Genomic DNA, 24,619 nt, shown 5'->3' with positions numbered 1-24,619 from the left:
CCGCACCGTGACCCCGCCCCCAGGACCTAATTCCATCTCCCGAGCCCCTCCCCAATCCTGACTCCACCCCTAAGAGCCCTGACTCTGCCCTCAGGATCCCAGACTCCACTCCTGAGGTCCTGGCCACGCCCCTGCACCATAGCCCCGCCCCAAAGCCCTGGTCCGGCCTCCTGCACTGTGACCCCGCCCCCAGGAGCCCTAGTCCCGCCTCCTCACCATCCCTCCCCAGGCGCTGACCACGCCCCACTAGACCTAACCACACTCCCTGCACCGACACCCCCGCGCCCCAGAGCCCTGGTTCCACTCTGAGCCCCGCCCAGCCCTGACCACGCCTATGCGCCATGGCCACGGCCCCAGGAATCGTGACCACGCCCTGCACCGTAACCTAGACCCCAGGAGCCCTGGTTCCACCCTGAGCCCGTCCCCCAGCCCTGACTCCGCCCCCAGGATGCCTGGCCTCCATTGGCAGCAGCCGGATCATAGACGGCGAGGACTGCAGCCCCTACTCGCAGCCCTGGCAGGCGGCACTGTTCACTGGAAACCAATTTTTCTGCGGGGGCGTCCTGGTGCATCCACAATGGGTGCTGTCAGCCGCACACTGTTTCCAGAAGTGAGTGCAGGGCGGGGTGGGGGCGGAGTATGGGGGACCTGGATGTAAAGCTAGCCAAAATGAGGGCCCTCATATCAGGCTCAGCCTGATGCTAATGGGAAATACTGGAAGGAAGGGTCTGGGAGGGAGGCAGTAGCTGGTGCTTCTGGGTTGAGATGCCAGCTCAGCTGCCGAGTCACTAGCGAATGAAGGCAGGTTCTCGTCCTTGGATTATTGATGGTGATGAGGATTTAGATCATGGTGAGGACCTCTTAGTGACGAGGATGGGGTATCCGGAGGGTGAGAATGGAGATAAGGGTGTAGTTGCTACAAAACCAACCTGTCCCCGTGGCCCTCAGCTCCTACACCGTTGGGCTGGGCCTGTACAGTCTTGAGGATGACCAAGAACCAGGTGCCTGCATGATGGAGGCCAACCTCTCCATACAGCACCCAGAGTACAACAAACCCTTTTACGCCAATGACCTCATGCTCATCAAGTTGAAAGAATCGGTGTCGCAGTCTGCCACCATCCGGAACATCAGCATCGCCTCCCAGTGCCCCACCGCTGGGGATCTTGCCTTGTCTCCGGCTGGGGGCAGCTGAAGAATGGTGAGCTCATGAGGGTGAGTGTGTCTGCCCTCTCTGAGGGGTTCTCCACCCAGCCAGAGGGGCTGACCCAGAGCTCTGCATCCCAGGCAGGCAGCCCAACGTGCTCCAGTGCGTGAATATCTCAGTGGTGTCTGAGGAGAGCTGCAGTGCCCTCTATGACTTCATATATCACCCCAGCATGTTCTGCGCTGGCGGAGGACACGACCAGAAGGACTCCTGCAAAGTGAGCAATGGGGACGGGGGGAGATCCAGGGAGAGATGGAGAAGGGAGGGCAACAGAGGCACAGAGGGACACATGGTGAGAAACAGAGACACAGGGAGATAGTGACAATGAGAGAGAGAGATTGGGAGAAACAGAAAGAGACACAGGAATAAAGAGAAGCAAAGAAAAAGAGAAACAGAGAGACAGAGAGACACAAGGAGGCAGGAACACACACACACACACAAAGAAAAATACACCCAGAGAGACAGACAGATTCACAGCGATGAAACCACAAAGAGAAATAGGAAAAAAACAATATACAAAGAGATGTAGAGAGATGCAGAGACTCTGGAAGTCAATGAGACAGAGAAACAATCCATGGGGGCAGACAAAGAAGGAGAGACACAGACAGAGACAGAACAACAGCAAATCCAAGAGAATCGGCCAGCTGTTAGGACATAGGGAAGCAGAAGAAGGTGCGGTCAGGGCTCTGGAATGGAACCTCTAAGGGGTGTATTGCTGTCTTTTTTTTTTTTTTCCTGTCTTTGTCTCTCTGTCTCATCTGGTTCCTTTCTGATCTCACATCTCTCTCCACATCTCATGTTTTGGATTCTGTCTCCAACAACAGGGTGACTCTGGGGGCCCCGTGGTCTGCAAGGGGCACCTGCAGGGCCTCGTGTCTTTTGGACAAGCCCAGTGTGGCCAACCCTACGTTCCAGGTGTCTACACCAACCTCTGCAAGTTCACTGACTGGATACAGAAAACCATCCAGGCCAGTTAACTCCTGGCACTGGGACCCGTGAAATGGAACCCCCAAATAAATGCTGCTGAAGGAATTCAGGAATCCGGGTTCCTAGTCCCTTCCTCCCTCAGACCCAGGAGTCTAGACCCCCCCAGTCCCCTCCTTGCTCAGCCCCAGGAGTCCAATCCCACCAAGAATCTTCTCCTGTACACAGTGCCCCCTGGTGGCACAATGTTGACCCAGCCTTACCAGTGGTGGAGAAAGTTGGTTTTTCATCTTTTTTCTTCCTTCCCCTAAGCCCAGAAATAAAGTCTAAGAGAAGCATGGGCTCTGTTCAAATTGTCCTCTTTGCTTCTGTTCCCATTCAAAGGATTCCAGAAAATAGCTTTTCCTCCTTGGGCCTCCGTTTCCCCATCTGGGAAATGGGAGTCTTGATCAGGAGGGCCACAGGGTCCCAAAGGAAGGAGACATACCTGGGAGGAGAAGAGAAGCAGACTCTGGATGTTGTCCAATTTCTGAAAAGTCAAGTCAGCAAACGGCAATCAAATGGGATTTTTCCTGCTTACTTTAGTTAGCTTTAGTTGACCTATTTTGATTTTGTCTTCTTCAATGCATTTTAAGAATTCTTAGTTCATATCTGCCTCAGGACCCTGCTGCTGTAGCTGGAGAATGGCGGGAAGAATCATGAAGAGAGCTGCTGTGAGCAAGAGATGGGGAGACCAAGGGGCTGAGATGGTGGGGAGACTGAGGGCAGAGAGAGGGGAGACTGGGGGCCCAAGAATATGAGGGATTGTTATTATACCCTTCACTGATAAATTATATTCATAAGAATATACCGATAAGAACTAATATTCCAGAATATATTCATAAATATATTATTTGTGAGTCTATTCATAAGGAAATAATCACATATTTATCTATCTCAACACATCTTCAAAATATATAAAGAGATGAAATAACTAAAGGTGAAATAGACAAATCCTCATCCATAGAAGAGGATTTTAAGATGCCTCTGAGCAAACGATAGAACAAACAAGATAAAAATGAATAAGGACATAGATGATTTGAACAAAAAGATTGACAAATGGTCATATGTTACTTAATGATCGTATGTAGCACATTGCACACAGTATATGAAGAATATACAATCTTTTCAAAACACACATGTCTACCAGAATGGCTAAAACTAAAAAGATGACAGCACCGAGTGTTGGTTAACATGTAGAGCAGACACAGCTCTCATACAGTGCTGGGGGAAGTGTAAAATGGTACAACTGCTTTGGAAAATAGTTTGGCGGTTTCTTAGAAAGATAAACATACGTCTGCCCCATGACCAGCAAGTCCACTCCTAGGATTTATATAAGAGCAATGACAAAAAAATAGACTTGCCAAGAATGTTCATAGTAGCTTTACTGACAATAGCCAAACTGGAAACAACCCAAATGTCCACGAAGGGGAGAGTGGACAAACCTATGACATATCCATACAACGAAATGCTACTCAGTAATCAGAAGAAATGAACTATTGATGTGCACAAGAACATAGGTGCATCTCACAATCATTATGCTGGGTGAAAGAAGCCAGACATAAGATATTATACAGTCACGTGCGGCATCATGATGTTTCAGTCAACGACGGTGGTCCCATAAGATTAGCACATACAGCCTAGGTGTGCAGTGGGCTATACCACCTAAAGCACACTCTGTGACGTTCACACGACGACGAAATCGCCTAACGACACATTTCTCAGAACGTATCCCCGTCATTCAGCAACGCATGACTGTATACTGTATCATTCCATTTATCTATGAAATTCTAGGACAGGCCAAACTAATCAACGCTGCCTGGTTCCTGGGATGGGAAAAGAGGGGCAGATGTGGAGGACAGACTGAGATGTGAGAGAACTTCCTGAGGTGACGGAATATTCTCTGACATGACAGGAGTGAGGTGTTACCTGGGTGCGTGTGTCTCATGAGTGACACTCATGAGTGTCAACACTCATCGAAGTGGACGCTTGACGCCTGCACACTGCACTGTGTACACCTCAATAAAACGTTAGACCTCAATAAAAAACTTCCCACAGTCTTTACAAAAATTGATCAGATACTGAGCTATGAAGCAAGTCTCAACAAATTTCAAAGTTATAATGTACAGAGTACATTGTCTGACCACAATGTGATTACACTGGAAATTATGACAAAATGATAACCAGAAAATTCCCATGTGTTTTGATTTTTAAAATACTCTTCTAAATAAACCACAGCTCAAACAGGAAATCATAATGGAAACTAGAAAATATTTTGAATTGCATGATAAGGAAAATGCAACGTGATAAAATATCAAGAGGAACCACTCAATAGAAACAGGTTTATAAATTCCAAACAAGCAGAGAGGGGAAAATGAAGTAAGGAAAAAAAAAACCCACCACAAAATCAAATAATCCAAAAAAGGTAGGAAGCATAGAAAAAGCAAGACAGTAATTTAAAAGTAAGATAATATTAATAGTGCCAAATATATCAATAATCATAATAAATGCAAATGGTTAAATTCAGATTAGAATTTAAAAGTATATTATATGCTGTTTACAAGAGATGCACCAAAAGCTCATAGAAAAGTTGAAAGCAAAAGATGAAGAGATTTACCAAGAAATATTACCCCCAAGAAAAGTAGTACAGCATTACTAATATCCTTCAAGAGAGGTATCAATACTAAAATCATTATTAGACAGAGTGGGTTGCTACAAAATAATAAAAAGTTCTTTATAACAAATATAATGATTCTAAACCTGAATATTTCTAATAAAATAGCTTCATAATACTTAGTATAAAAATTGGTAGGACTACAGGGAGAAATGGACAGATTCACCCATTAAAAGTGTGAGATTTCAGCACAGTTACGTATCATGAAAAGGTTTTGGTGTCACACAGTCACGTTCCCAACCACGATGTAAGAAAACCACAATTCAATAAGCACATCGACGTGATACCCACACGTAGAGAAGTTAAAACACAACCGCTCCTTTAAATAATGTACAATGGAAATTAAATCAGAATGGAATAAAATCAGAATGGAAATTTAAAAATACTGAGAACTGAATGATAAACAAAAATATTACATATCAAAACTTGTGGGAAGCAGCAGATTTATACCTTTAAATGATTATATTAGAAAAGAAGAATGGATGAATATAAACCAGTCAAGGTGTTAGACAAAGGATCACAGAATAAACCTACCGCAAAGGAGACACTGAGATGGGGAGACCCCCAGGAACGAAGAATGGGGTGTTAGCTGGAGGTGAGGGCAGCCTGGGGCTCTGGGCCAGAAGTCACTCAGTGCCTGTCCCCAACAATGCTCTGCGCACCCTGAGCTGGGTCTGGGAGGTAGTAGGCTGGAGGGGCATGGACCAAAAGATTCTGACCTGAAAGGCACGTGGCCACCAGCCCTAGGGGTGGGACAGCCCGGCAAAGAGATGCTTATAAGCCTCAGTGTGGCTCCAGGAAGAGGCAGCAGATTGGAGCTCAGCCCAGGCAGACCAGCCAGGCGAGTGAGCAGAGGGGAGTCTGTGTCCTGCCTCTCTGACCCGTCTCACCCTCTGGGTCTGTCTCTCTCTGGCTCCTAATCTCTCTCTCCCTCTGTCCCTCTGTCTCTGTATCCTCCAGACTCAGCATCCGTCCCGCTCTCATCTCTCTGTCTCCATCACTCGAGTCTGCCTAGTTCTGACACCTTAGCTCTCCGTCTCTCTCCCTCTTAGTCTCCATGTTTCCGAATCTCACTCCGTGTTTCTTTTCTGATATTTTTGGCTCCGTCCCTCCATCTTCCCACTGCTGCCACTTCCTAACTGCTGCTGGCACGTTCTCTGTCTTTTCCTCCCGGCTGTCTCGCACTCCCGTCTCTATGTCCCCGGGCTCCATGTTTCATGGCCAGAATCCCTGAGCAGAGGATGAGGTGCCCCTTCTGCAGTCCTTTCCTGCCCAGAGATGTCCTGGGAGACAGTGGAAGAAGGGAGTGAGATGGAGGGTGGACGGAGCCGGGCTAACGTCCCCAGACTCACCTGAGGACTCGGTGGACTGGGAGACTTCCCATGACTCTTGATGGACAGAGAGGACGAGTCTGGAGGAGGGAAAGGTGTGAATGTGAGATGCTGTGCACACTGGGGTGAGTTTTGAAACTGTGTCCGAGGGTGGAGAGAGACGAGGTGTGGAGAGGGAGGGGGTCCAGAAGAGGGGTCCCCACTGGTCTTTCCCTTGACCAGAGACTCGGTCTATGCCCCACCCTCTTGAACCTTCCTTGGTCCTGATCCCGCCCCCTGAGCTCTGGCCCTGCGCTCGAGCCCTGACCCCTCCCCTTTGTGCTGACCCCACCTCCAGGAGTCCAGGCCAATGCTGGCAAAAGCCTCAACATTAATGCAACGGAGTACAGCCCGCCATCCCAGCCCCGGCAGGCGGCCACCTTGCAGGGAGAAAGACTCCACTGTGGAGCATCCTCCTGCATCCCCATCGGCCCAGGATGCCATTTGCCTTGAGCGCGTGAGCTGGGAGTGGGGCTTGAAGAGAAAAGCAGCAGCGCCTTTCCCTAGGTGTGAAACGGAGTTTGGTACGAAGTTGGAGAGGGGGCTGGGACTGGGGATGGGTTTAATCCTGGAATTGAGGATGGAGTTGGGCTTGAGGACGGAATTGCGATGCGGCCGAGACCCACAGACCCGGAGATGAGGACGAGGCTGCCACAGCACTGACAGGCTGAGGGAGGGAGGGCGCGTGCCCATCCACGGCAGCTACAACATTCGACTGGGCCCACACAGCCTGGATACAGACCAAGAGCCCGGGAGCCTTGTGACGGAGGCCAACTTCTCAGCACAGCACTCCCGGTAGGGCCGACGGCCTCCTGCTCATCAAACTGAATTCACCAGCCACAGAGCCGGCTCAGTCAGCAGCACCAGCGTGGCCTCCGCCTGGCGTCTGGTTGGACACATATCCCAGAGTGAGCTCTTCAGCCTCTGTCACTGCCCATGTGCCCGTGGGGGTCTCTCCCTACAGCTCTCTGTCCCCAGTCGGTGTCTCTGAGCCTGGATTCTGTCCCCAGGTGAGACCCCAAGAGTCCTGCAGTGCGTGAATACTCCAGTGTGTCTCAGGAGGTCTGCAAGGCTGCTCTGCGCTGGCAGTGGGGAGGGGGACAAGGGCTCATGCAGTGTGGGAACCGTGGGAGGGTGGGACTCAAGAGGGATGGGGGGGCAGAGACACACAGAGAGCCATGGGGGGAAGAGAAACAGAGACACAAGATACACTGAGATATACACAGGAAGCAGAGAGACAGAGAGACCCAGAGACAGAGATTCAGGGAAAGTAAGAGACAGAGAGAGATAGAGACAGACACAAGGAGACATCAGGTCAGAGAGAAACAAGACACAGGGGTGGAGAGGGACAGGCAGGGAGGGCAGGACAGATGCTTAGACATAAAACAGAAGTGTAAGGGATGGAGCCATGCAGAGAGGAGAGTGAGCAGCACAGGCTGAGCTGGGCTCTGGGGGGATTGCCAATAGCGGGCAAGGGCGGGAAGCGGGGAGGGGGATAGGAAGGCCAAGCGGGGCTAGGGGGACTGTCCCCTTCAGCCTGTGTTTTTTGTCCTATATCACAGACTGGCTGATGTGTCTCCCTGTCCTTCTGTGTTGGTGGCTCTTTTTGTAGCTTTCTGACTCTCGTGCTGGTTCTCTGTCCCTCTCCCACACCCTGTGTCTCTCTCTGGGTTTCTCTCAGACTCACCATGAGGTGAATACGACCATATTTCATTCAGTCTACCAGACAGCATTGTAACATGAACCTCTCCTTCAGGCCCTACTAAGGGAGAAAATGCTTCCAATCAAACTAGAATATGCTACTGAATTCAAACACATCCAGTTTCATAGATATTAAAAAGGAAGTTGGAGAACTGATGAAATACAGTGATAATATCCCCACCTGTGAGTGCAGGAAACTGAGGCACAGATTGCCCCAGGCACATTGGGTAGTGGATGCTGTTGGTGCCCCCACCCCTCGTCCCTCCACTGCTGCGAACGTTGTCTCCTGACACCTCACAATGGCTCCATTCTCCAGAGAATTGCCCTCTGCCCCAAAGGAGTTGCCTCCCCAGGAGATCATGCCCCCCACCCCCACGCCTTGTAAGGCAGCCAGTGGCAGACTGATGGACCTGGGGTACAAAAGCCGAGCCCTCTTCTTCAAGGTAGAAACAACTCCGTGGTGCAATTCATCCCCAGAGCTCCCTGGGGCTCAGGCTCGAGCTAGACTTCAGCCAAGAACACATGGTATCCTTGTTCGGCTATATTGTATCCTCCTCTCGTGCTACTCTGCCTCCCTCGCTCTCTCTCACAAGAATATCTTTCACAAGAATCCAAATCTCAGGTTTGTTTCAAGGGAAGAGGACCTGAGACAGAGCTGGTGGGTGATACAACCAGGACCACCCTCTTAACCACAGCTTTATGCAGCTTTCCAACGTCTCCTGCTCTGCCACGTCCTAGCCGTGCAGTCTGTTTAATGCCACCTCCCTGAGCACTGGGGCTTCAGACAGCCTCTTGGCTTTAAATGTTTTTTGAGGGCAGAATCTGACGTGTCTCTGTCACTCATCTAACTTCAGGTTAAATAGGTCAGTTTTCTCAAGAGGTTTAACTTTCCTTGGCCCCTGCTTTGCAATCTCTTTTTCATCCTCTTTTATTAAGGCTGGGCAGAAACAGATTTTTTACAAGTCCATTTGAGTGGAAATGATAGATATAAAAGACAAGCAAAGACGACCTAACACCTATATAATTGGAGTCTATGAGAGGGAAGGAATAAAAGAAATCAAAGCAATGAAGAGAACACGTATTTGTAAAAACCATACTTCAAGACAATTTTTGGAAAAATAAAAGAACACTTGAATCTAGGCATAACATAACCCCAAAACTGCTACCACTGGGCACACACAAGCAAGCGCACACTCTAGGCTCACACACACTAGCTCACACTCATATACTTGTGACAGAGAATAAGAGACCCCAGGAACCAGGTCTAGAGGTTACAACTGTGGTCTTCATGTTAGCACCTGAGGTGAGCATGAAAATGCAAGTTAACTCGGGGACTTTGACCCAAAGAATGTCCATCCTTCCCTTTCTCCCTCCTTTCTTTGGTCCCTTGGAAGATACTGGGCAGGGAAGGGCCTGGACAGGATGCTCACTCTTGGCTCTGAGATCTCGGATGACAGCCCAAGAACTTAGGGGGCCGGAGACTCAGAGACAGAAAGTGGGGGAGCGAGAGGGAGTGAGCTATGAGGAGAGGCATGTAGAGAATGCTCCTGCCATGTATAAATGGTGAGTCTGGAGGGAGGAAGGAGAGAGAGACTCAGAGACAGAGAGAGAGACAGACAGACAGATTGATAGGGAGAGACCCCAGAGAGACAGAATGGCCAAGGCAGGCAGAGAGGAGAGGTAGGGAGACAGCAGAGAATGAGGGAGCCTCAGGGAGAGGAGGACAGGGAGTGAAGGGGAGAGGGAGCCTGCAGAGACTTCAGAGCCAGGCTGAGACAGAGACGGCATGTGGGAGGCAGAAGGAACCCAGACCAGCCAGGTCCAGAGTCCATGGCTGGGCTGATGGCCTGCCTCCTCCCGTGGGGGTTCTGGGGGCCTTATGAGCATCCCCAGCCTGGGCTGTTCCACCTGGGGACAGCGGCCACATTGGGAGGGGTGTCAGGGCAGCCTGATCACAGCCCCTTACAGTGTTGCCAGAGCAGAAGTAGGGGCCATGGACCCGGGAAGGAGACCTTGACCCAATCCACAGGCCCCAAACCCTCCCTGACAGGTTCCTCTGCCCTTCTGGGCGTCCCTGCAATTCTTCTCTCTGTCCCCTTTGCAAATCTCTTAGTCTCTCTCTCTCTCTCTCTTCTCTTTACCTCTGTTTCTGCAGGTCTGTGCTATGCTGTCTTCACTTCAGCTTCCCTTACTCTCTGCCTGGTATGTTTTATTTTATTTGTCTTTCTATCTCAGTGCCCTCTTGATTCTCCCTTTCAGACCTCAGGGGCCGAGGGCTGAGTTAACCGTGCTCCCTAGTTCACGGAGCACTGAATCAGCACTCCATGACGGGCCCCTCCATAGCATTCATATTCATTCATCCATTCCTTGACCCACACCCCCAACTAATAACTCACGTATTCCCGCTCGTCCCCATAATCTTCTCCCCCTCCCCGCTCCCCAGAGCACCCCTTCCAGTGTTTTTAGTGGCCATGATTACTTGATTGTGCTCTGCAGAAGGCGTGTCTGCGGGCACACACTTTCATTTATGTCCGGGTCTCGCGCTCCATGTCTCATTCTGTGTTCACACTTTTTCGCCCATGGCTAGGTTTTAGCTCTGTCCTTAGTGTGTGTGTGTGTGTGTGTCTGCTGCATTGTGCTCCCAACTCTGCTCAGTGCCCCATGAGGAGCATCTCCCAGGGTGGACACCTGTCCCCCCCACAGAGAACATGGCCTCCCCTCCTTAAGGGTGTCCTCGCAGAACTTGTGTGAGAAATGTCTCCAGACATCGCCAATGTTTCCTGAAGGGGAGGGACAAAACTGTGTCCATTTGAGAACCACTGGTCTACACCTGTCTCTGACCTTCCTTTCTCCCCTGCCCCAGACTCCTCAGGACACAGGTCGGGTGGGTCCCCAACTTCCAGGTGGTCCATATCTAGAAAGGCCAGATGTCGCCCGAATTTGATGCACAATCGATTTTACTGCAGGGGAGGGGAGGTCAGGGGCCTTCAGGGGTCGGCTGCCATGGTCTCCCTGACCCACTGCAGGTGGGGCAGCACTTTGGTGAAGACCGTGGGAATACCGGCGTGGGCACACAGGATGTAGCCCCAGGACGCGATTCCGTGAAACGCCGTGGCAGACCAGCACACCTGCTGAGTCACTCTGAGCACAAGGGGGACAGAGAGAGTGAGGAGAGTCAGGGAGCCCCTGGGTTCTGTCTGCACAGCCCCAGCTCTCAGACCTGGGCTCACAGATCACACACAGCGACCCCCCAGCTATGGAGAGAGACAGTATCCCCAGAGTCCACTCCCAGAAGAAGGTAGGCAGGGATTTCAACAGAGGGGACAGTGGCCCAAGTCCTGGCCCATGGGGATGGGACTCCAGGGTCCAGGTTCTGCCCATGGACAGTCCCTGCAGACAGGTCAGCAGGAGGAGGAGCAGGATCCATCTCTGGGACCCTGACACCCTCAGGGCTCATCTCAGATGCCATCCCTCCCCAGAAGCTTCCTCTGACCGCACACTCCTCCCCCCAGGGCACTGGGGAGCCGTGGAAGGGGCGTGAGCACGGGAGGAGCAGGGCCAGTTCTGAGATTAGAATGACCCCCTGGGGCAGGTGGGGATGGACTGGACAGAGGCTGGGGGCCAGGGGCACATGAAGAAGGTGGGAACAAGGCCTGACCTGGGGCTGGGACAGTGGGACAGAGAAGAGGGGGCGTCAGTGAGAGTCAGGGGGCAGGAGGGGCCAGGCGTGGAGGGAGGGATAGAGGGAGAGATACTGGTGGACTGAGAACCCAAGGGGAGGAGAAGGAGCACATTTGGTGGAAAACGCTGGGTTCAAGTAGGACTTGGTGAGTGTGCAGGGCTGTGTGTGTGTGTGTGTGTGTGTGTGTGCGTGCGTGTGTGTGTGTGTGTGTGTGTGTGGTGGGGGGTGTAGGCGTCTCCTTGAAGCTGCTCAGCTGACACTCAGCTCAAAGCTCAGGATCATCTTGAGTCCTCGCTGCCTCTCACTCCCACGTGCACTCGGTCAGCGAATCCCGTGGGCTCCCTTTAGAGGTGTCGGGAGTGGACCCCGTCTCCCCCTCCCTGCCACCACCCTGTCAGCCCCGTCCTCACCCCCCTGGGCCCCTGCCTCTCCTCCTCCTGCACTCTGACCCCACACGGACGCCAGAGGGACCTGTGACACCCAAGTCAGACCCTGTCCTGCTCCTGCTCAGCACCGCCCACAGCTCCTGGGTCACTCAGAGGAAGAGCAAAGTCCCCCCTGTGGCCCCAGGGGAGGCCCCGCAGGACGGGCCCCTCTCCTCCCTCTGCTGTCACCTCCCCCTCTCCCCTGCTCACTGGGCTCCATCCACACTCGCCTCGCTGGTCCTCACACACCAGGCCCACATCCCTCGGGGCCTCTGCACCTGCTGTGCCCTCTGCCCTTCCCCAGACTGCACATGGCTCCCCCTCACCTGCCACAGGTGTCTGCTCCACCTCACCTTCCGCAGGAGGTCTCCTCCCCCATCACACCGGCTACTACCTGGCTCTGCTCTCTCTCCTCCCACTCCCACAGCCCTGTTACCTCCTAACAAGCAGGCAGAGAGGCTGCTCACCAAGCAGGTTTCCTTGCCAACCTCCAAGTGCCCAGCACATGACATGGACTCAGTCACCGTCTTGGAGAAGGTTTCGGCACACATATCATTGGACAGAAGTCTGAGGTCCACACACTGGAGTTCATCTGGGTACATCACTGCGAACCAGGGAGATAAAGTGCTATGGCCAACCTACATGTCCCCAGCCCCTTCTCCCTCAGACCCTGGAGTGCAGGTCCCCAGTCCCTCCTCCCTCAGACCCTGGAGTGCAGGTCCCAGCCCTCCTCCCTCAGGCCCTGGAGTGCAGGTCCCAGCCCTCCTCCCTTACACCCAGGGGCTCGGGCTCCAGGCTGCATGGTCTGGCCCCCAACATACACTTATCTGGTTCGATGCAGCCCCAGCCGGAGGCATAGCAGGTGCTCCCCAGGACGGGTTCCTGGGTGGGCAGGGCCAGGACCTTCACGGCGTCTGTTATCTGGGCGGACAGAGCCAGGCGGAGCAGCATGAGGTCGTGGCTGTAGTCCTCTCCTGGAAGGCGGGTGTGGTTCTCCAGGAGGCTCAGGTTGAAGTCAGGGTGTGGGAAGCTGTGAGTGACCCAGAAGTACTGGACTGTGTCTTCATCCTCAAACAGGCTGTGGCGACCCAGCCAGATCTGGTAATTGCTGGAGAGAGAGGGGGATGGAGGGAATGAGGAGCAGGGAAAGGAGACAGGGCAGGGGCGCCTGGGGGAGGGTAACAAAGAGAGAATGAGAAAACAGTGAGAAAACACAAGAGAGCGAGCAGGAAAAGATACAGAGTCACAGAAAAAATAGACAGTGAGTGAGAAAATAAGGGAATGTGACAATGTTAGAGACAGAAATGGAGTAAAAAAGAGCAAATGAGAAACAGAGGAGAGGTGGGGAGGGGAGACAGAGTGTGAGGGGGAGATGGAGGGAGGGCGGGCGGTGGGGCAGGAGGGAGGAGGGGTCCTGAGAGCAGCTCAGCTGCAGCTGGGGCTGTGGGGCTGGTTCCCCAGCAGCCGTGTGGCCTGGTCCCCAGCCCAAGGCCGGCGGGCCCCTCCCACCCAGCACCTCTCTCCCTTTCTCCTCCTCCTCCTCCTCCCTCCACTGCCCCCACCAGCGCCAGCTGAAACTACCCCTCCCCTGTGTCCCCCTGGATGGACGACTGTCCTGGAGGGAGGGGCTGGGCAGTGTGAGAAGCCCTCCCCACACACACACACACACATTGTGGATGACCTTTCCCTTTTCTCTGGGGGTCCCCCGCAGTCCCATCCTGGGGGTGACTGTGCTCAGCGGTGATGGGGCGAGGGACTGAGGCAGAGACCAGAGACAGAGACGGGGCAGAGAGATGGAGGGTGAGACCTACAGAGACAGGAGTGACAGCTGAGAGACCCAGAGATGGACAGAGACAGGGAGAGACACAGAGACATGGAGACAGAAGAGAGGGAGACAGAGACAAATCATAGTCACACAAGGAGACACACAACAGAGCCAGTCACCCAGGGAGACACAGAGAGACAGGACAGAGGGAGACACAGGAAGACAGAAAGCCTACACAGGGGGAGACAGAGAGAGACCAGGCAGCCATGGGAGGGCTTCCCTGGGGTCGTCCAGTCCCAGCCCTGCCTCTCTCCGTGGGACCTGGACCAGTCCCATCCTTCTCTCCCTCAGCCCCCAGCCTCCCCTGAGGTGATCCCAGGGGAACGGCCCTGGCTGACCATTCCTTTGGGAGCAAAGACACCCCTACCCAGAGCCCCTAGCCCTACTCACTCACTCTTGCAGTGGGCAGCTGTGAGCACCCACTGGGGGTGCATCAGGACATCCCCACAGTGAAAGTTGGTGTGATTGCACACAGCTACCTGCCAGGGTTTCAAACGCTTCTCACACTCCCATTCTCCTCTGTTCCAAGACTGGAAGATGGGCAGAGCACCTGCAGAGGGAGTGCTGGGTCAGAGGGAGTGGGAGCTGGCTATGGAAACTGGGGACTGGGCTAGGAGAGGAAGCTGGTGCTGTGGGGTTGGAGGGACATGAGGGCAAAGGACCAGGCTGAGGATCTGGGGACAAGACCATGGGCAAGGGGTATTGGGAGGACCCAGAATTCTGGAGCCATCCCTGGGATTGTGGGTTGGTGGCTGGTCCTGGGTGGGCAGACTTTATGCTGAGAGCAGAGCTGACCCAGGGATCAGGATAGGAGACAACAAGACAGCAGCATCGAGTGTGGGGGTCGGGTGATTTGGGGCCTTGGGCTGGGGGACAGGAGACTGTGGTGAAAGCGTAGGTTCAGAGAGGTGGAAGGGTTTCTAGAAACCAGTGTTAAGGACCCCAAGGGAGAGAGCCACTGGCTGGAGAGGAAGGATTCGGGGTGTGTTAAGGAGTCTCAGACTGGGAAATCTTCTATGCCTGGGGTTTTAGGGTCATGAGAAGGACTCCATATTTAAGGGACAGGGTTGACAGCTGCCTGCTGGATAGGAAACATCACCAAGGTACGGTAGGACTTGGGGGCTCAGGAGCCAGCGCATCGGGTCCTAGAGAACTAGGAGGGAGGAGGGGTCAATCAGGGTCCCAGGGTCCAGTGAGGAGGCAGAGCTCCTTGGAAGGGTTGTAGAACCCCAAAGAGAAAGACAGATGGCCCAGGCTCTGCCTGTCTGGTAAAGGAGAAAGTTCTGGAAGTAACTGGGAGGAAGCAGGGACCGGGTGTGGGAGTGAGGGCTGTGAGGAATGTGGTGGTGTGGAGAGCTGCAGAATGCTTTCTGGTGGGGGTGGGAGCGATAAGAAAGAGCCTGGTACACTGGTCTGGGGTGGATGGTGGGCTGGAATGATGAAGCTGGGGTGTCAGTTGAGTGGGGAAGAACTTATGGGGAGGTGAGAGCAGCATGAGAGTCAGGGCCTGCTCCCCTCCCACATCCCCTGATACTCACCACTCCACCCCAGGGACACAGCCAGGCACAGGGCCAGGAACCACATGGTGACAGAGTGTCAGGGGCAGGCAGGCAGTGAGCTCAGAGCTGGGGAGCCTCCCTGGGGAGCCTTTAGAAGTTCTCACACCCCCAGGGCCCCGCCCCGGCCCTGCTGGCACCCGGGTGTTGGCCAAGGCCCTGCTCACGATTCTGGGATGCAGACATCCCTCACCCTCACCCCCACCCCAAGGCTATGGAAGGGAGAATAGCCTGAATGGATAAGATCCAAGGTTTCCAAGAAGTTTGGTTGTCTCTGCTTTTTCAGTAAAACCAGAGCAGCACATGCGGGTCCAGCACCTGCCCTGTCAAGCAATTGATCAAATCTTCCCCCTCTCCTAGCTGAGGAACACCAGACGCTCCCAGAGAGTGAGTGAGACAGAGTGGTCAGAGACTCACAAGTTAAAATCATAAGGAATGGGGTAAAGGAATCTGTTCAGTCAATGATCTGAACTCCCCACCCACCCCCACAGATCATGTTCTCCAGTGTCACCCTGTGCAGAGAAGTGTGCCTCAGCCTGAGGGAGGAATCCCTGGATCCAGTGCCCCCTCCCCACCCTAATCCCCATTCTAATCCCCTTCCACGTCGTCAGCCAAAACCCAGAACAATTCAACCCCCTAAACTCAACCCAACCAATCCTAACCCCACACACCTCTGACCCAAGGCAAGTGAACCCACCCAACTTAACCTAATACAACCCCACATCTTCCCTATTCAAAACCAAAACAACCCCACACCCATTCTCACATCCAGCACAACCCGATCCCAACCTCCAAATCTTCTGTATCCCCAACTACATCTACTACCACCCCCAATTCCACTCCCACATGTTTCCCATCAAAAATCAAATCAAAACCATTCCAAACTCCCAACCATGCCCTCCCACACCAGCCCCGCATCATCCAGTCCAAGGCCAATCCAACCCTACTCAACCCGGTTCCCAATTCCAACCTCAACCACGCTCCACCCCCACTGTACCTGCTCCATTCCCGAACCCTGTCTCCAGCATTTTCTCTGAACCCAACGCCACCCCACTCCTGAACCCGCCCCCAGCCCTCTTCTCATCCCTGGTGACCCCCTCTCGGCTCTGACCTCACAGCAGTCGCTGCCCCGCCCCCCACGCCTGCACACACCACGGTGTCCAGCAGGCGCCCAGCACAGGCCTTGTTACAAGGTGTGGCCGAGATAACGCTGGCCTTGACAAAATGCAACACACGGAGGAGACTCACCGTGGAGGGCGGAGGACGCACAGCAGACCCACACGTTCAGGCCACTGCCCCTCCGTCCAGAAGCCCCGGCGGTCGACTAATGGTTCTCAAGGACCGCGCTGCCCGCGCGCCCAGGGTCTCCGGGCTCCTCCTCTGACGCCGGCCTACGTCAGCACGCAGGCCACGCCCACTAGGGGCGGACGTGGGCAGCGCCATGGCGCGCACGTGTCGTGAGGCTGTGGGCGGGGCTAGTCGCGACGACATGACGTCATGGCGGTGCACGGTGAGACTGACAGCGCAGACGTCAGAAGATGCGCCAAATGGCCCTCGGGTGTTTGGAGTCATCGCGCTTGCGCAGTTTGTGCCTGTCTGGGTGTATCCAGAGGGCGCCGCGCGTGCACTAAATGGGCATAGTAGATGGAAAGACCGGAGTGGGCGATCTCGAGTCCCCAAGAGTTCCAGTTACTACCTCCTAACACCCTGGAACCAAGAGTCTGCTTCTGCCTCTGATACATGAGTTCTGCGCACGCGCACGCAGAGACACAGACCCACACACACAGATACACGCGCGCGCACACACAGACACAGGCTTCTAGCCCCAGGCTCTAGCACTTTCTTCCTCAGGATACAGGAGTCAGGGACCCTCTCCCGGGACCCTTTCAAACACAGGAGTCCAGACTCCCAGCCTCTACCCTCCCCCACCTGCAGAACCCAGGCGTTCCCACTCCCAGCCACATTCCTTCATGACTGTGAGCGCTGCCTTCATACCACGTGTGGCAAGGGGCTTCAGACAGCATCCAGTGGGGGCGGGTGAGTGAGGGGCCACGGTTACAACTGCGACGTTCATAGAGGGCTAGGGCAGGCCGAGGCTGAGTGGGGCACACTCCTCACCTCCCCAGACCCTGTCTGCCATGTGCCACTGGGAGAAGGGTACAGGAACCCTGAGCCCAGGGTCCTTTTCCTCACCCTTTATCTCCTGGCTATGCCCTGCTATACCTATTCTTCACCTATGCCTTCCCTTACGTTTCTCTAGGAGTCCCTGATGTGTTTTTTTGTGTGTGTGTGTGGGGAAGATCAGCCCTGAGCTAACATCCATGCTAATCCTCCTCTTTTTGCTGAGGAAGACTGGCTCTCAGCTAACATCTATTGCCAATCCACCTCCTTTTTTTCCCCAAAGCCCCAGCAGATAGTTGTATGTCGTAGTTGCACATCCTTCTAGTTGCTGTATATGGGACGCGGCCTCAGCATGGCCGGAGAAGCGGTGCATTGGTGCACCACTGGATCTGAACCCCGGGCCGCCAGTAGCGGAGCGCCCGTACTTAACCACTAAGCCATGGGGCCGGCCCCCCTGATGTGTTTTTAAACGTCCTCTCTCTTTTAAAACTTTTCTTTTCTCTAGAACCGTACTCCTTTTGTCTCCCCATCTCATTTGCTACAGGTCCCTGAAAGAGGGAGAAAGGGAAAGGAGAAGAGGGCAAGAAGTTTTCTGTGATTTGGGATGGAGGCAAGGACACTGGATACTGGTTCAGACATGTGGTCACTTGGTGCCAGTCATTCAGGGTCACCCATCTGTCACAGATATTAAACAGATGTGGGCACTCAGTATTTATGACACACAGACTTGGTCCCAGAGTCTGGACATCTCAGCCAAACTCAGTGTCACACGAGGACATGGATGTGGTCATATTCTTCGTGGACCTGCATACATGCACAACCAGACTTTCACACTCAGGTACTGATACGGACTGCACTGTAAGCTGAAATTCACTAGACATGTGCATGGATTGCAGCTTCAACAATCACAGCACAGATGTTCATATGTGTTTATAAATATGGACAGTTGAGACACGGGCACACACACACACACACACACACACGCATGAAGCTTTGGATATAAAAGCTCAGACATAAATTCACAGCCTCCAATGAAGGTCTGGACATCCAATGTCGCAGATGCACACACTTGTACGCAAGGTCTGGGTATACAAAGTGGGGTCCTTAATAACATACGCAAGGGAGGGACATCAGGCCCCTAAAGACATGTTCACAAACATGGGTCTATAATATGGTGATTATATCCAGAATTTGACTTCAGTGTGCTTCTGTTTACTCATCTGTTAAACGGGGGTTGTTGTAAGGGTTAGATGTGTGTGTGTGTGTGTGTATGTGTGTGTGTTGTAATACCTGGAACGTAGTAACTGCTTAACTAATATTAGTTATTTTAATCAAGGATACATGATATGATACATGTATGTGGACATTCAGTTTGTGGACAGAGATATGGCCAAATTCAGACATACATGCAGACCCAGATAAGATAGTCGAGGTCAAAACTTGACTCATCCACAAGCCACTTACTGGTGATTCAAAGTTGTAGGCACAAACCCAGAGGCAGAGCATTCAGATGTGGACCCACTAGGTCAGACCCCAGGGTGACACCTGGACACAGGGCTGGGCATCGAAGGTGAAAGACACACAGCTAGAGACACACACAGCCAGGACGGGACGTATTTATCAGCCCTCGAGTCAGATATTTGGTGTTCAAGGTCACTCATTCTGTTTCACATATGGGGACATGGTTCACACGTGCAGGCAGGTAGCAGACAAGTAGGGCCTTGCACACCTACCATACACACACACACACACAGAACAGGACTCTGCACAAGCACCAAAGAGGTTTTTTTTTTTTTTTTGCGAGGAAGATCAGCCCTGAGCTAACATCTGATGCCAATCCTCTCAGTTTGGCCCTGAGCTAACATTCGTCCCCATCCTCCTCCACTTTATATGGGACGCTGCCACAGCATGTCTCGACAAGCAGTGCGTCGGTGCGCACCCGGGATCCGAACCGGCGAACCCTGGGCCACCACGGCGGAGCTCGCGCACTTAACCGCTTGAGCCACCGGGCCGGCCCCACACCAAAGAGATTTTTCAAGGTCACAGGACTATGAGCCTCTATACTGGGAAACATGGATATATCCCCTCAAGGTCAAAGCCACATACGGACACAGACAGCAACACAAGGGCAGGAATTGCACGTACAGATCAAATGACCACATCCTGCCCCCTATTGTTTGGAGCTGGACCTAGAACTCCGGTGAGCAGAAGGCACACAGACGTGGTGGATGAGGGGTATGAGGAGGAAAGAGTGCACTGTCCTGCAGGGAGAGGTGGAGGGTGGAAGCTGAATGACCTTGGGAGAAAATTCTCCATGGGTCTGTCATGTGTCTTCAGAGCAAAGCAATGAATACATGTTTACTCTGGACTATCTATCAAGGTTATTTGTCTGTCAAACAGTCTCGCAAGATGGTATCTCCCTCAGAGAAGGCTTGTTTACTGTCCAAGATAATAAAGATAATATCTCTCCAGAAAAGATCTGTTGAGACCACATTTATTGTCCAGGACAATAAATATAATACGTCCCTCCAGAGCAGTTTCCTTTGTGGCCCAGGATAATAAAGGCAATATCTCCACTGGGGACAAAGGTTGGGAGAGCTCGCTGGCAGCCCCCTCGTAAGATTGATTCCTAAGCTCAAATGCTCAGCTGGGGCACAAACCACCTTGTGCGCAGAATCCAACTTGGCTGCTCCGATCACCCCCGTGGGACTCGGGGGGCAAGGTGAACTGATGTGAACGTGAAGCTCATGCTGCCTGCTGTACTGTGAGTGATCAAGTCCTTGGTCTCTGACCCAGGAGTCTCGTGTGTTCTCCCAGCACCCGTGAAACTCGAAGGCTAACTTATTTGCTTTCAAGTCAATAAAATCTCAGACCCTTCAGAGTTCTTGACCAACAGCTGGGCACCGAGGCAGCACCTGGCCAGATGGAAGTGGAGGGAGGTGGGGGACCAGCTGGGTGCAGCCAGATGGTGGAAGATAGACCAGGACTGAGCCGAGCTTTGAGGGGAGAGGTGTAAGCTGTAGAGAAGCCCCTCCCCACCACTGGACCCCTCCAGACACAAACCCACCCCACCTGCTCCTTGAGAAACTTCCTTTCAGCCCTCTTATCCCTCCGCCTCCCCAACATGCTTTTCATTTTGGGTTCTCCCTCTGGGGAGAGCACACTGTTCCCTCAGGCACCAGGACAGACCCCAGGTGCCTCCCAGCCTGTCAGACACTGGCCACATCACGTCTGCCTTCTAGATCTTCTCCATCTCCTCAGCCCTAGCTCAGGCCACATCCTCTATTTGGTCTCTTCCTCCAGTCTCCTCCCCTTCATCAGGGTCTTCCCGTTAGTCTCTCTTCCAATTTTCAGGATGCTGTTTCTTCCCAATCAGGCCCTCATTGTAACAGCAGACACCCTGGGAGGTCAGATATTCATTTTGCATTGTAATTCAGCCATTCACAGGATAAGACTCCAGGCTTGGTCTTCAGAAATCTCAGCCCTGTGGCTCTAAGAGATAAAAGTTTCTCTCAGGGCAGACATAGAATCTTTAGATCACGTATGCCGTTCCTGAGCTGAGGATTTGAAGCCCTGAATTCTTTGTTTCTCCACTTTAACCAGCGCAATTAGGAGCAACTGGTCAATCTCATTACACTTGTTGGCTGAAAGAGTGAGAAAAAAGAGAACGAAGTGATTTGGGAGAGGGAGAGGGAGAGAAAGAACAAGAATTCCAGGGACCTCAAGGGGCAGAATGTTGTCAGGGGTGGGTCTGGGACCTGTGCACCTAGGTCAGTGCTCTCCTCCCAGGGTTCATGGCCCGTACATCTGCTCTGGGCATCCTGACTTTGGGCCATGGTATGTGCTGCTGGAGGGAATCTGGTGGGATTTTGCTGCCCTGACCATCCCTCCCAATGTGTCAGCCCACCTGAGGGTGGCGCAGTCCAGGACGAGGGTGTCCATAAGGTTCTCCCAGCCTCTGAAGGATGTGGTGGGCAGGATCTCATCCCATCACAGAACTCTGGAGCTGTCTGGTCTGCGTGGTCCTCTGCCTCCCACATCCCCAGCTTTGTCCCAGCCTGGCTCTGAGGTCTCTGTAGAGAGAGGGGGACACAAAGAGAAACAGAAGACATGCTCACCTCCTGATTAACATCACAGCTCCTGTCTGTTAAGTACATACCCTGTGCCAAGAATGTCACAGATCCCACTGAATCCTCACAACCCTGTGGGGCCTGGACAACCACTCACCTTATTTTCTAGAGGTGGAAACTGAGGCTCAAAGAGATAAAGTCGCTCATCTGAGGTAACAGTTGAACCCAAGCAGCCTGACTCCGGTTGCCACCCCCCAGTGGAGGGTCAGAAGTTCTCCAAGAGAGGAAGAGGAGGGTGGGGTGGGAAGGAGAGGTGGAGAAACAGGCAAAAAAAGAGAGGGATTAGAGACATAATGAGAGAGAGAATAATTAAAAAAAAAAAACTCAGAGAAGAGATAAAAAGAGTTAAAGATATAGAAACAAACACAAGCTAACAGCAAGAAAATATAGGGGACTGTACTCATAAATTAGAGGTAAGAAAGGATCTTCTGAGACAGAACTCCCAAAACACAAATCTTAGAGCCCCAAAATATTGGATTTTATTATATTGAAATTAAGTATTTCTGTTCCAACAAGGACACCATGACTAAGGAAATAAAAAATAGCAATTATGACCCACCGACAAAGGATCAGTATCTAGAATACAGAAGAGACTCCTGAAACTGAATAAGAACATGTTGACACGTCCAACAGAAAGTGAGCAATGTGATATGAACAGGCGATTCACATAAGGGAAAATCTAAAGAGCCCACAAACGTATGAGAAAATGCTCAGAATCACTGGTATATAACTGAACTAACAGTGAGCATGCCTCTCAGCATGCCAACATTAGAAACCTAGATAATGCCAGGTCCTGATGGGTGTGGGCTTGCCAGAACCTTCCAGATGCTGGGAGTGAGTCTGCAGAGCGGTAGTCATGGCAAAGATCAACCTGGATCAACGTCACTAGCTGAGTATCTGTATACCCTAAGACCCAACAGGCTCTGATCAGAGGAAAATATCACAGAAAGATTCTCACACCGTTTGAAAACGGGGGCCATACAAGAAGTCACTGTCACGTTGTTGTGGTGGGAAATGGGGGCTGCAGGCAGCAAGGACATCCGTCCTTGGGGAAGTGTGTAGATAAGTGCAGGGGAGGCAGCCATCAGAAATAACAGATTGTCTGGTCATAAACTACATAGGCAGATCTTCAACAAACCGTGTTGACTGGAAAATGGCTTATAACTCAACACAATCTATGTAAACTACAAAGATACACACAGGAAACAAAAGTATGGATTTTGCAAGAACGCATCAATTGAAATGTTTCTGCATTAAACATATTAAAGGATTTTCCCATTGAGATGGGAGGGTAGAGGGAGAGGTTTTTGGAGATTAAACAGAATAATTTAATAACGGAATGAATGAAAGAACAAAGGAATGTAGAATGAGGAGAGTTTTGCACGCAACACTAAGGGAAATGTGGGGAAAACAGAGGACGATAATTAGCGTACCCTTCCACCCTTCAAGCCCAAAATAAAAAAGCAATACCAGCAGATACAGAATGACAGCCTGTGAAGAGAGAGGGTGAAAAGCAAAAATTTGAAGACACAGTTCCAAAGTAGCAAAGACAGAAAGACAGAGAAGAAAAATGGAGCTGGAGCTTGCAACAGAGATATGGAATAAGGAGACAAGAGATCAAGAGATACACAGAGAGAGCTAACAGAGGAAGAGAGTGGTCTCAGGGACTGGGTCAAGAGTCTGTCCCTGAATCCATGCTCCTGGCCCCTATCCTGGTTCCCTGACCTGGGCCTGGGATCAGAGTAGCCCAAGGGACTTTGGCTGAAAAATCACTGATTTGAGAAAATGTCCATTGTCCCAGGGACAGGACATTCCAGACTCAAGATGCTCATAAACCCACAGGTGTGCTCTCCCCAACTCTCAGGCCAGCGCAGGACCACAGGCCAGTGTAGGACCCAGGAGTCCAGAGGTGGCCCTAGAGTGGCCTACTGGTGCCTCTAATGGACCCACTGTCTCTCTTGTTCTTCCTCTGTAGCCTTGTGTCTCCATCACCACCCAGAGGTTTCCCTCCATCTCTCAGTCTCCAGGACTCTGCTCTCTGTGTGTCTCTGTCTCCAACTCAGTCTCTATGACTCGGTGTCTGACTCTGCTTCTCTCTGACTTGCTCAGTTTCTGAGTGTGCATCTCTCCTCTTCCATTCTTTACATCTGGCTGTGGAGCTGGACAATGATAGAGACAATTCTGTTTCTACATATCCCCGACACTCTCTTCATATTCCTCTCCTTCTCACTCCACCCCTTCCCAGCCTGAGTCCTATTTTCCAAGGTTGTGGCCCATGATTCTGATCAAACATAAAAGTCCTCAGACTCATCTGAGTTCCCGTCTTCCCATCAGGCAGATTGCGCTACAAATTTTGGACTTTCCAGCCCCCTCAATCACATGATCCTATTCTGTAAAATCTCTCCAGATGATTGATTGAAAGGTAGGTAGGTAGGTAGGTAGGTAGATAGATAGATAGATAGATAGATAGATAGATAGATAGATAGATAGATAGATAGAAATGTAGATGTGGATATGGTTATAGATATAGATATGTAGATATGGATATAGATATAGTTATAGATTCTGTTACTCTGGAGAACTTTGACTAATACAGATTTTGGGACCAAGAGTGGTTCTAGTGGAACAGAATTTTAAGGACAGGATTTCAGAAGAGGACCTGGGAATTCTGCAGTTGGTTCTCTAATCTGACTAAATTTAAACACACTAATCTATTTCCAGTGGTAAAGTGGGCACTGATAACTCATAGCAAAGTGTGGAAATAGATATATGGAAAATATCCCCATGAATTCTCCTAATCAAATACTTATAAGAAGCAAACTTTTGGGTGACCATGTATTTGATATCTTAGGACATTTTTATCAAGGTAATGAGTATAATGAAATTGGTTGTTTGTTCCTTCTTGTGCTGGAAAAAGTGGGAAACGAAAAGGATGAGCTCAGGGCTCCAGATTGCCAGCTCAAACACT

At 51.9% G+C, this 24,619-nt stretch overlaps 2 protein-coding genes across 2 annotated transcripts; one reads left to right on the top strand and one right to left on the bottom strand.

Moving 5' to 3' along the window:
* The first annotated feature begins 872 nt into the window (after positions 1-872).
* On the top strand, positions 873-2,766 carry LOC131397216 (kallikrein-4-like). Its single transcript, XM_058529979.1, is given in 4 exon segments — positions 873-1,157; positions 1,160-1,198; positions 1,285-1,421; positions 2,029-2,766. Coding segments are annotated over 4 exon segments (477 nt in total). The 5' UTR covers positions 873-1,009; the 3' UTR covers positions 2,182-2,766.
* Positions 2,767-4,766: 2,000 nt separating this feature from the next.
* Positions 4,767-16,972, bottom strand: LOC131397651 (kallikrein-1-like). The gene is made up of 6 exons (XM_058530736.1): positions 16,819-16,972; positions 16,649-16,733; positions 12,841-13,127; positions 12,487-12,623; positions 6,194-6,252; positions 4,767-5,160 (listed from the first exon to the last, which is right to left on the bottom strand). The coding sequence occupies exons 1-6, from the start codon at positions 16,970-16,972 to the stop codon at positions 5,070-5,072; spliced, it is 813 nt and encodes a 270-aa protein (XP_058386719.1). The 3' UTR covers positions 4,767-5,069.
* Positions 16,973-24,619: the final 7,647 nt, after the last annotated feature.

The sequence above is a fragment of the Diceros bicornis genome, chromosome 34, assembly GCF_020826845.1.
Source record: "Diceros bicornis minor isolate mBicDic1 chromosome 34, mDicBic1.mat.cur, whole genome shotgun sequence".
NCBI lineage: Eukaryota > Metazoa > Chordata > Mammalia > Perissodactyla > Rhinocerotidae > Diceros > Diceros bicornis.
The sequence above is the reverse complement of the archived record's forward strand: the minus strand, read 5'-3'. Positions and strand labels throughout refer to the sequence as shown.